The sequence below is a fragment of the Zosterops lateralis genome, assembly GCF_965231275.1.
Source record: "Zosterops lateralis genome assembly, chromosome: Z".
Classification (NCBI taxonomy): Eukaryota; Metazoa; Chordata; class Aves; order Passeriformes; family Zosteropidae; genus Zosterops; species Zosterops lateralis.
This window is the reverse complement of record NC_139800.1, coordinates 67433358-67446215: the sequence shown is the minus strand read 5'-3', so window position 1 is coordinate 67446215 and position 12858 is coordinate 67433358. Positions and strand designations below refer to the sequence as shown.

At 34.3% G+C, this 12858-nt stretch overlaps 1 protein-coding gene across 1 annotated transcript in view; it reads right to left on the bottom strand.

Annotated features, from left to right (window-relative positions):
• Positions 1-12858, bottom strand: part of FBXL17 (F-box and leucine rich repeat protein 17) — a gene marked incomplete at its 5' end in the record, with an annotated part of 269863 nt that overhangs the window by 185297 nt on the left and 71708 nt on the right. The window contains one exon of the mRNA XM_083884234.1: positions 2611-2718. Within this exon, the coding sequence (XP_083740360.1) occupies positions 2611-2718 (108 nt within the window). The remainder of the gene's footprint in view (positions 1-2610; positions 2719-12858) is intronic.

Sequence of the window (12858 nt, the reverse complement as noted above, 5' to 3'; positions counted from 1 at the left end):
AAAAGAGTGCAAACAAGATAAAAACTGTCCATGGAAAGACAAATAATTAATAACTTATAAAAAATATAAAACAAGAAAACAGGAAGTGGAGATGTGGTGAAACAGAATATAAACTACAACACTACACATGTGCTTCCCTTCTCCACAGAAACAAGGTTGATAAAGTGTTCCACTGAATACTCTGATGTCATGGAGGAGGTCATTCACTTCTTTTGTGACAACGTTTCACACATTACAACTCCAAAGGAAAATGAAACATTCAGGTCATCAGAACAAACAACTGGTTTCAACAAAGTGTTTGTGAATAGCATATAAACACACTCCTTTTTTCCCTTTCTTCCTGTGTATGTACATGAAGTGCCTCTCATCTTACCCAATAATCATTATTTGCTTTATCTGTATTTTTTTTCAGTTTATAATAACTTTGGGGAAAAAAGGCACCAGTGTGATGATATGGTCTTGCTCAAAAAGCAATTTTTTTTTGACTGTCATTCTGTTCAGTAGCAAAATAGTGAAAATAGACCCTGAATGTTTCTTCTTTTTGGTAAGTATACAACACTTTCTCTTCTATACATCACAATTAGCTATTAAAAAAGCCCTGTGATGCAGCATCACTGTAATTTAGAATTTTTCAAGTGCCAGTATTTTTAAAGAGAGCTAAGATTACTAAGGAGGAAATACAGTAATAATAAACCACTCAATTTTTATACATCCATCAGCCCCAAAGCAATTTCATAACCGAGGCCACTGCTGTTATCTCCAGTTTGCACACAGGAAACAGGACAGAAGGCAACTAGCTCTGCACAGCCCGGAGGGACACACTCACAGGCCACAGAGAGCAAAGAGCAGATTCCACATTCTCTAGGAACACCAGACTGCAATTACTACTAAACACTTATGAAGCACCACTTAAGTACTCAACACAAAAACAACCAGAGAAGTGCACCATGGTTAGAACAAAAAATTATGTCATCAACAGATAAATTCTGGCAAAGACAGATGCAGCAGATAATGTTACTACAGGTCTTTCTAAAATGCCTGTCCCCATTTTTCTTATAAACCCCCATTAAATATTGAAAGGTTGCAATAAGGTCTCCCTTGAGCCTTTTCACCTAACTCTGGGTGTTATCACATCACTGTCTTTGCAGTATTCACAGCCTACAGAAGTTGTACAGATGCAGCTTGAGGGAAGGAAACTGAAATACCTAAACCTCAAGTCCCAACACGCATCAATTTCTTACAGAACAATTACATATTGAGTCTAAGCAGCCTGTTAGATATTTTCTGAAAGACTATGCTCAACAGGGTTGCTCCAATGTAAATCATGATTTCTAATAGCTTATTATTATTAAACACTTTAAAATCAGAAATACATATTAATAAAAATCAACATCTTGACTCTTCTTCAATCTAATAAATGTGATTATAAAGTCATTTTGTTGAAGGATAAGACATCTAACATCTATTAAATGCTCAATAAATCTAGGTCAGAATAATAACAAAACCAAAGTAACTAAAACATGTAGCTGAAAATTGATCTTTGTGGAAATTTCCCACAAAGCCTTGGACTACATACTCTGTCTATGTCAAATTTTTAAATTGTGTACTTCCTATATTTACGTTGTGTATATAAACATAACCTATAGTTATGTTTATGTAGTTTTGATAGGATATGAAAATAATTGTATCACTTCTTTCTCTAACAGATATGCACACCTTTTATTCATCACTTCAATACACAGTTCTTTCAAAACAGCATCCTTTGAGGTCCTGTAACTTTATCATACAAATTAATTTCCCTGGCTTATTTCTTTTTGCATGTGTTCCAAAATGTTCTCAGTTCTTCTGTAGCTTCAGCTAAGTAGCTCTAAAATGATGAAAGTAATTTACAGATATGCTGGATGGCTCTGTTTAACAATAGGAGACTTCACAGCTGTATCAAAAAAACCTTTGCTTTCATCAGGCACACTGCATTTTCATTAAATATGCTCTCTACTTCCTACTTCAAGATCTCTTTAACCATTTTCATGTTTGCATGATCCCTGGATTTACTTTCAGTTACAAATTTTAATTAGATGGTGTTTGTCCACCTCATCCAAGTCATCCATTTTATTGAACACTTTAATTACTTTCTGCAGATTCACTCAAGTTACTGCTCTCATACATCACTCCTCTTATGTAAAAGAAAAAGGGAAGAGAATAAAATGTACCTGTCACACTACGTATGTAAAATGAGAAGATGAATAATGTCAAAATGTATGTACAAAGGGGGTACACTGTTGCAATCAGAGGTGTGCCTGAATCTCTTGCAATTAAAATTTTGCATTTTAAAATGGAATTTTGTTTGCGATGGAATCAGCTGCAATTATGCATTTTAAAGTTTTGACCTGAACATCACTGTTACTTGTGAGAAAATGTGGAATCCCATAAATATTTTTTTTTAGTACGATGTTTTTATACAGCGAAATCTAAATAATGCAAAGTTCATTCAGTCATGTTTCTATCCATGTCAGTGCTATAAATCATACACATATTCTTATCCTGGTGAATACCTATGACATGGCTATGGTCCTACACCAGTGACTAGCAGAAAGTACTTATGATACTTACATTGGTAAGGTGAATGACTCCTTTTGAAGTAACAGAGCAGCCCATGAAACCAACATACTGCAGCTCAGGGCAATGTTCAGCAAAAGCTTTCACCGACTGATCTGTCACCTACAAAAAAGATAAACAGGTAATATAAACCCATACTTAACAAAGCTTAAGGAATTTCTACATTACATTGGCAAGCAGATCATTTAGACTGTTATTATTATCACTACTATTATTTATTTCAAGGGTTTGAGAGAAAACATTGGGTATGCAGAGTTTGCATAGATATGCGTGGACATATATACATGAAAATCAGGAGGCAAAAATATTTTTGGGAGAAGGCAGAGAAAAAAGAAACAGAAAGCAAGAGATGATAACCACAAATTCAGATCTTATTGTCATCCTATTTATGTGCAAATAACCCAAGAGACTACTATATCCCCTATTTTCATATACAATTATATACAAAAATTATAATACTAAAAAATTCTCATTGGAGATAGAGATGTTATCTAGTTTATTATTTAGAATTATTTATTCATTTATACAACTATTTTTCATCTATAATTAAGTTCATATAGTAAAATTTAGTAACTATAAAACACAATCTGTTGTATAAATGCATTGCTTTGTAAGTAGACTAAATGATCAAAAGGAACTTTGTGAAGAATATTATACTGACATAGGTACACTTAGGACAACTACACATCTTCCTTTAAACATGTATGGTTTGGTTTTGGTTTATTGTTTGGTTTTTTTTTTTTCCTCTGAGAAGTATATATTCCCAGTGCAAATGGCAGTAATGAAAAACCATATACTGACTGTGGGACAAAGCCTGTATTTTCCAGCTACACTGCTCAGGAACATCTCACTGTGTCTGAAATCCCAATTCTTGAATGCTGAGAACATTCAGAATTTCTATGCATGTCTTCCCATTACCACAGAACCAAAAAGCAAAACAAGCCCTGAAATATCTAGCACACAGCTGAGCCTCAGGTGAATTCATACAGGAACATTATTCCTGCTGTGCTGTGGATCACCATCATCCAGAGTTCCAACTTGCCCAACATTGTCATGTTCCTGCACTCTGGCAGCATATGGTGACCTTGGTGAGGACTCTGGTAGAACAACTTTTAAAAAGATAACCCAGAGGTATGGGTTGATAGGCCCACTACCTCATAAAAGCTGTATTGCTTTGGGGTTACTGAAAATTGTTATAGACCTAGTGCAGTTTTCTCAAAGCAACAATTTCTCAGTGAGCAGAGATTTTTATTGCTGCACATCTGCCAAACAAAAGGCAACTCTTCAAGTATTGTGTATTTAGAACCTGATTAAACTGAAAATAGGCAAAAAGGAAAGGAAAAAGGGTCAGATGAACAGATTCAATTGCAAACTGGGTAGTGATCATGGGGTTGAACAAAAGCAAACCACTGTACTAAGAAATTTCTTCTCTAACATGATCTGACACAGCCTTGCATTTTTATTTTTGCTCCTCGCAGCTAAAGACAGCCACACCAACTATTACTTTTTTTGAGAAACTGATTACCCAAAACCTGTGGCAAATACTATTCACAAGTCAAAAGCTTACAAATTTGCAGTATTTATGACGTACCAAACAAGGGCTGAAAAAAAAAAGTGTATCTCCTATAGAAAATAAATTTAAATCTCTAATACAGTTAATGATCTTAGAGAAGAACTCTATTACAGTATTAGTCTATCCCTCTACAGAAGATTCAAGTGTAATTCTCTATGGCTGACAGTTTTGCCCTACCTGTCAAGAAAATGCAGTAACGAAAAATCAACAGCATAAATGCTTAATATCACAAATTCATTACAGAGCTTATAACTTCAATCTACAAATAATTTCTTACTTATAGCTAACATTTAGGTGCACAAAGACTCCAAAAAAATAACATTTTAAATGCAAATAATAAAATAATTACATCTTAAAATGCCTTATTTTCATAATATAGTAATTTCTGTAATCTTAACAAAACCTGTGGAAAAATAGTTTCAATAAAAATTTATAATGGTAGATTATGACTGTTTTTATTAAATAGTTTACAGATTAGCAGTGAACCTTTGCAGTGCTTGTTAGATATGCAGCACGTATTTAATCAGAAAAAGATTCTTCACTACCTCTATATGCCAGGCAAGCCTCATGATTTTCCGGTCAAAAGGAATGTGACATAACGTGACTATGCTTTACAATTATTGTGGTAGTTTAGACACGTATTTTGCTACTGCAAATAACAATTTTTTCTTAAATATTGACTTATAAAAAAACGCAGTGTTTCTGTCTTTCACTGTTAGACAACAAAACTCCACTATCTGCAGAAGATGACTTCAACCATTATTGGGAAACACTGTTAAAATTGTCTCAATCAACACTGTACCTTCCTATCAGCAGTCTTTGTTAAAACAGCATCTAGGAAATCATTACTTGTTTTTCAGACCTTATGTAATTTATAGCAATTTATTTTTTAATACCATGCTTCCCATTCAGACAGCCTGTAATGAAGACCACTTGATATTCTGTTTGGTTAAACACTTTTATTATGACTCCATTTTCCTACCATTATATTAGCTGGGAAGAAATAAATGTATTTCTAAATTTACATATACACACACTTGCAATTTCACTTAAAGGGTTTTTCCTAAGATGAATATAAAAGACAATGCATGGAAATACCAGATCAAAATACCTGTAATCTAAATATCTGCTTAAAAAAGGTTAAAAGGTAAAATTTATACTACCTTTTTTTGTTCTTTTTTTTTTTTTTTGCAGGGTTTGGGGAAAACAAGAACATGTAGTTATTTGGAATTTATTTAAAACTTATATGTAAAATGATAGTCAAGTAAAATTACCTAGTCTTCAGTCAGAATAACAGATAACTAAATCCTATCTGTTCTTATTTTTATATGGCTCAAAACAATAATGATACAAAGGTTTTAGGCAGAAATTTGGTTTGGCTTTTTTTTTTTTTCATTATACCTATTTGTATTAAGGAGAAAAAAAGTAGATAAAGTTCAGCCCTATCTGAAAGGGTGATCAGACACTGGGATGGGCTGCCCAGGGAGGTGGTGGAGTCCCCGTCCCTGAAGGTGTGTAAGATGGACATGGCACTCAGCGCTGGCTGACAACAGGGGTGGTCAAAGCTTGGACTCAGTGACCCCAGGAGTTTTTCCAACCTAACTCATTCTGTGATTCAGTGATACAGAAGCAATAAAGTTGAAGTTCAAGGATGCTTCTACTACTGGAAACATCTTTTCTTCTGCTTAACTAGGCTTTCTTTTCTTCATCATCTGCAGTATCGAGCACCGATGGTTTCTAAACAGACTTGTATTTAGCTCCAACATGCAGCCTGGGTCACTATTTCTATCAGAAGTTGGTGCCAGAAATAGTAACCTCTTCTACTGTATGAATGTGTTTTTTACACTTGCAAGAGATGGTCTGTTCAGAAGAATAAAAGAAAAATAACTGAGTAATGAAAAAAAAGCATGGAAAATTAGCAGTGATATGTATGCCATGATTATGCACCTTAACACTCCCTCTTTGCTAAGCAATGTGCAGCTGTATGTTAAATCTTCACTACTCAGGTACATAAAACCTGTATAATAAATATGACTTCTGTGAACTAATGAATTTTTAAACAACTGGCATTCTGATGCATTATACAAACAGATTAAACTAGCATAATCTAAAACTAGATTACCATAAAAAATATACTGCAGTTCTACAGAAATGACCCTTGTCAACAATGACAGAAATTCACACACAATTCTATTATAGATCACAGTACTGTTCTTCCAAGAATCTTTAGTAATTGGATTGTCTAGTCGACCTTCATTGACTTTCATTCATCCTGTCTTGCTTCATGTTAGTCTTGCTTTGAAAAAGTAATACAGGATGATGAGGACAGATTTATAAGTTATGCACTAAAGCATTGTGAATGGGAAATACACTGGTCTGGAACTAATGGCACAGATTTTGCTCCTATCAAAAAGATCTATGATAAGTGAGATATGATTTAATCATTTTCTTTTTATGTATTGCAGCCTGTTATATACGAATTCCAGTTCTGTGTTGTTTTACAGAAATTCAATATTTTGCCTACTGTGAATTAAATTTTGTAAGTATTAGTTTATTTTACATTCTATTCAATAAATGAAAGCACAAATATGAAAAAAGCAGAAATGATAATGCAAAAAGAAAAACTAAGGTACAACAATAAAAGCCAATCAAATTCCAACTAAAAAACCTCACAATTAATGAACATCTACAGAAGCTCAAACAGAAGTAACTGAAAAAACAGATAGGAATATAAAAAGCAAATGGCACAGAACAAATACCATGTCTTCTTATTTAAAATGGTGTTCTGCGCTGTCTGTAAGTAGATCTTAATATGCAATTTTTCCACACAATATACATAAATAAAAGTTGCAAAAATATGTAAAATATTCCTCAGAAGAATAAACTGCTAGAATAAAAATATGCTGTCATGTAAATAGAGACTCAGTCATGAACTAAGTATTCACTACAAAAGGCAATACTAATGGTAAAAGAAACCCTTTTTCTCCCAATTCATTATTCCATAAATGTTTTCTCCATCTTACCCAGATGCCAGCTTAAGCAAACTTTATTTGGGCACCAAAGCAAAAAGGAAAGAGTCAGGGAGGGATTACTAAGATTCAGTTTCATGTTTGAAAAGAGATGAAGTTTGCAAAAAGCTCATCTGCCACTTCAGTCCTAGAACCTTCTTACCTTACCTATGCATTATTATCTGCTACAGATGGAGGTGCACATGCCACCCACTCCAGAACCTGCCCTGCATGAAGCACGTGGCTACACCCTCCAATGCTGTGTTTAAGAGACCACATACTCAATCTGCATTTCCTTGGTCTGTCTCCCCTGAAATTCTTGTGCACCATAACCCACCGTGATGTGCAGTTAGGCTAAACTTCAGTATAGTTTTGGTTTAACTTCTTTTTACCAAGACTTCTAGACTATATTAATTTCATAAGATGCAGAAAATCACACAGAGCAAAAGCATTTACCAGGGACTAATTTAGATCACAGGTGAATTCAACCACAGTCACAAGTATGCAATACACAGAAAAAAAGAAACATAAAGCAAACAGACTGCTGATGTACCAAAATATCTATATACTGTAAACCAAGGCAGTCAGGCTACCACTGTTCTATCAGCATGAAAGAAATTAAATATCATTATTTGAAAATCTAAAAAAATAAATCAAAAAATCACACTAATGAAGTAGTTTTGAGAAAAGATGCTTTATTACACGTGTGTGCTTACATAGGTACTTCCTACTTAGCTCAAAATTTGCCTTACTACCTCTGTACTAAGATTATCAGATGATGCCTCTTTCCCATAAAGTGAAAGATGACCTTGCCTCTCTTTTGACTAACACTTTCAAAACTATTTTTAGGGTCAAAAGGAGTCAAAAAGAGGCTTAAAAGAAAGATCAAAATACTACAGTAGAATACTACTAAATTTTATACAGTTAAACTAAAGCATATACTTTAAAATATTTAAGATCATACATACCTTCCTAGTCTTGTGGGTAGGAAATTACAAGTAAATTCTGTTACAATTTAACCACATTTAAATTCAAGTATAAATTCAATTTCGTTTTTAAATTACTTTCCACAGGAGGCTTCAATACTCAAAGTAGTTACTTAGAGATTTAGTCTTAGGGTTCCATCGAACAAACCAGGGCACTCATCAGCAACTGTTCCTAACAATATTTTAATAATATAATTTCTTAGGAATACATTATACTATTAGATTGACCATAAATATAAATCCACCTCATTTTAAATTAATGGTTATTCAGCACAAATTTAGCTTACAAATACAAGAATATAGACTGCTATATACAAATAAAGGGCTCTTTTGCTGTACCTCCCTAAGCAAATGAAAGGTAGAAATGGTGGAAAATGACATTTATGTTTCAAAGATTTATTTAAAACTTAAACTGGAAAGGACTTTTCCTATTTAACAGGACTGATACTCTGCCTGCTTTCCACAAGCATCAACTTAAATTATATTTGTCATAAAAGCTGTGACAAAGTAATTATTATTGGCAAACATGCATTTAATTCATGACCCCATATTGCAATTACAGAACACTGACAAAAATAAGGCACGGATAATCTGTCATCACACTCAAGTTCTCAGGACACCCAAATTTCATTAGTGCACAGCAGAAGGCAAGGCTCATCTGAACTAACTGCCAGAATATATTTCTTCACCTTCAGTAAATGCAACTACTTACTTAATCAAAACAGAAATTCAACAACTTCCAGATTTAACTTCCAGCACTACTACCAATTTCTATGAGCACACAAAAGAGAAATATAAATCTTTCCATTCCTTCATCTTTGAAGAAAACTAACTGAAAAGGAAATGATCCCTATTTTTTAATATATACTTTTAAAGATTCAATTAAATCTTCAATCTTTCAGAATCTCGGTTTGTAACTTTGAGTAGGTTCTTTTTGTTAGAAAAAAAGATATTTTTACAGAACAAATGTGTAGTCTTCCATAAAATAAAACATTACTGCTTACTAATGGCTGCTGTAGGATATGGGGTTATAATTGTTACAGTTAATAAAGGTTATGTTTACCAGGAAGCCCTGCAGGAGGGTACAGCTGTAGCCTGGACAGCTAGAGATTAGTCGGCGGATGAGGACAGTGACGCCTGGACAGCAGGCTACAGCTGGGCCAGCCAACGGCGCCCTTCCTCTGATAAGTTTTGGTTATGCCCAGTGGAAGCTGAAGGTATAAAAGGGGAGTGTTTTCTACAATAAAGTGATTTCCTTTGCATGCACAAGGGGGTCTGTGTCTCTGTTCCCCATTGCTACAGGCTGCAGAACATGTTCCATTAACTGAAAGGGATTAATTAATCCAGCAGCATAAGTGACTTTAAAAAAACAAGTTAAAAATTCTTTGTAAGTATTTCAAGATCAACCTAAGTTTTAGATGTTCTGTGCACCCCTGTGACCTCAGGTCCCACGAAAATATATACTTGCTCTGAGGCATTTTGTAATAATTCACTACTGCAGCCTCACATTTGAGGGGAGGGGAAGAGTGAAGAAGATTGAATTTCTATCTTTGCCCTCATCCTTATGCATCACCAGGAGCTAGTATCACTAATCTGCCCATGATACAAGAGGAGAAGATGGAATAGAGTGTAAGGACTGAAGAGTTAAAAGGAGCATTCTACATTATGTTTACCAGCTGGCCTCATCACCTACATTATGGTAACATCAACTAATTTATACCTTAAGTATGAAAACAACCTCAAAATTTTGCAGTATACTCAATTTAATACTCGGGAGAATCATAACTTTATAAGGTACCCTTTTAGAATGCTTGTGGATCTACAAAGTTTCTCCTTATTTTTCAGAGGATTGAACAATTGGCTATAAAGACCAGTGCTCCTGTCTTATCTTGAAAATAGTGAAAGCCCTACAAGGATACAAATCCTTCCTAATTACTCCAACATGATTTTTAGATACAGAACTCTAAATACCTCTGTTAAAGGCCAAACAAAGTATTCCTTCAGTTTCTGTAGCACAGAAAGCACTTTTTAATCTTATTTTATTTTCGTTACTGATGACATGAAGCATCAAAGGATGACTTGTTCTTCTTTTTTGGTCTATTTTATTCTGCCAATTATTTTGTACTAAACGAAACAACACCCTTGGAACACATTTCGTTTGAAATACTATAGACATACTATAGTTGAAGTAACTATAGATAACCAGTATATTCCAACTGGTTTAAATATCTGGGTTAGAAAACAAATCTGAATTCTCAATATAAATTACCTCTGGTTCCCATTATCTCACAATTCTATTAAGTACAGTTTACATGCATTAAACAAGTATTAAACATGTATTAAACAAGACTATCAGCACACCCCAAATTATTTGTTGAAAAATATGTCATACTATTACAGCATACAAAACAGATAAATTTGGAGTTCAAATCCTAATTGAAGGAGACTTTTTTAAAACACATTTCAAAAGAATCACAATTTGAGATGCCCTTGGGAAGTGTACAATCAGTGAAAATGGGTTTGGTTTCATTTATATATCATCTTCACAAAACTGAGGTCACACTAAACAGAAATACTTGATTTTAAGAAACAATACGAAGAGGTCTTTTCTTCATAATTTCTTTACTTAGTGAACTGTAGGCATTACCAGTAATTTAATTTAAAATAAGTCTCTGTTACATTAGTCTGATCAAGCAAGACACCAACATATTCTATCCATCTGATGCAGAATCAGGTTTTAAGCATGAATTAGTTAAAAACTTGAAATGCACCAGATGTGATGAAAAGACGGATAGGATGTGATTTAATATAGTTCTCTGGTTTACACTTGTATGAAATACAATTGTTTACATGCATTCTGATCTAGCCAGCACTGCAGCCAGAGGAGATTCTGGCCACTCAGCAGACGCACTATTGGAACAGGCTGAACATCAAGACTCTCTTCACAGCAGCTTTAGAGTCTTGTCCCTTCACTTACGAATCGGTACAGAGTTCTACATGAAATTTTATGGTAGGAAGTAAATGTTTATGTTACATTCAGTGAGAATTATTACATGAATGGGATCGCCCTACAATGAAAAGTTTCAGGAAAATTAGTCATTAAAATGGTAATCTTCCGCATTCACTACTGTGATTGACTACTTCATTACAATCACAGTTTGATATCTGCAGTAACTGGTAGGAGCAACCTCCAAACACAGAAACAATAAAGAAAAAAACCCATAAAGCTGCTAAAATAGAACTTTAATTTGCATGTACGCAAAGACTCAGATCCAAAACATGCTTTGGTTAAAAAAAAAAATTGATATTGCACAGATATTGCACAGATACATCCTTGCATATACTTCAGCGGAAATTTAATATATAGATTTTTAGCAAACGATCATCCCTAGCCCACAAAAAAGCAAACCAAGTGGAAGTTCTGCACAGTACTGGTATATCTTTCTTTGTTTAGCTGCAAATGATACACTACTACATTTTGTGATAAAAATTTAAACCATTAAGATAGAAATTAAGATATAATTTCTTTATTTTAATTTAATTTTTTAAAATTCTTGCACTAAAAAACCCCAACAAAAACCTCCAAAACTGAACAAAAACCACACGACTTTTGCTTTGTCCTAACCACAATATTAAGGAAAATCAATTCTCTCCAGAAGGCATTAAAAAAAGGGTGTTTATTGCTGGTAACAGATGATCTACTCAAATTATTCATAACAAATATTTCCATGAGTTGCTTTTTTTCAACAGACCTTTTAGCAAGTTGATTGTCAAAATACATGAGGAGATCTTTTTGTTGTGCTTTATTTGATCTCGTAATATCTACAGCAGTCTTGATTTTTTTCTTTTCTGAATGGGCATTTGATGAAGTTCTTGGTGTTATTTGGTCATTTATACATTAGTATACCTGGCTGGCATAATTTATACTGCCTGTTTTGGTCTATTAGAGTTAAGTCTGAAGATGCTGCCTGGATGCAGACAGTAAAAAAGAAACTGAGAATATGCAGCAATAAGAACAAATAGTACAGCCAGGGAAGCATTTAAACATATTAATGATATCCATTTGCCTTTCTGTTATCTGGAATAAACAATTTTACAATTCCAAGGCCAAAGACTAAAATAGGGAGACAAATCATCTCATAAGGGCCCTGGCTGACACAGAAGAAAACAAAGAGGTGAGAATCTACAGCTTCAACATGTGCAACACAGATACAGAAAGTAGAAATGCAGCACATTGTTCTCTGCCATCATATCAAGGCACAGCCTGAAACAGGCCCAGGACATCAACACTGAAACATCACCAATGGTATTAGAAGAAACTAGGTGATGATGATATGGATGTGAACACCAGTTAGATATGATATTTTTTATCCTTACATGCTGTCCAAAGGCATATCTGTTCAGAGTACATCAATCTATCACTGCATACATGCATTTCAGAACAGCACCTTGCCAATGAGAAATCCAAGTGGGACTGCTGTGTTAGCTACGATTGGAAGCAGGATACAATCCTGATTAACAACAGCGCAGAACCCAGTGGTTGCCAGGCTTGTGTGAAGTCCTGCATCCTGTGTGATAATGACAGGTCCAGCACAAGAGGGTGCTGAAGTTCAGCAATTTAGATTTAAGAAAAATGAACACCTGCTTGCTCTTCACAGAGCTCAGCCCATTCAGA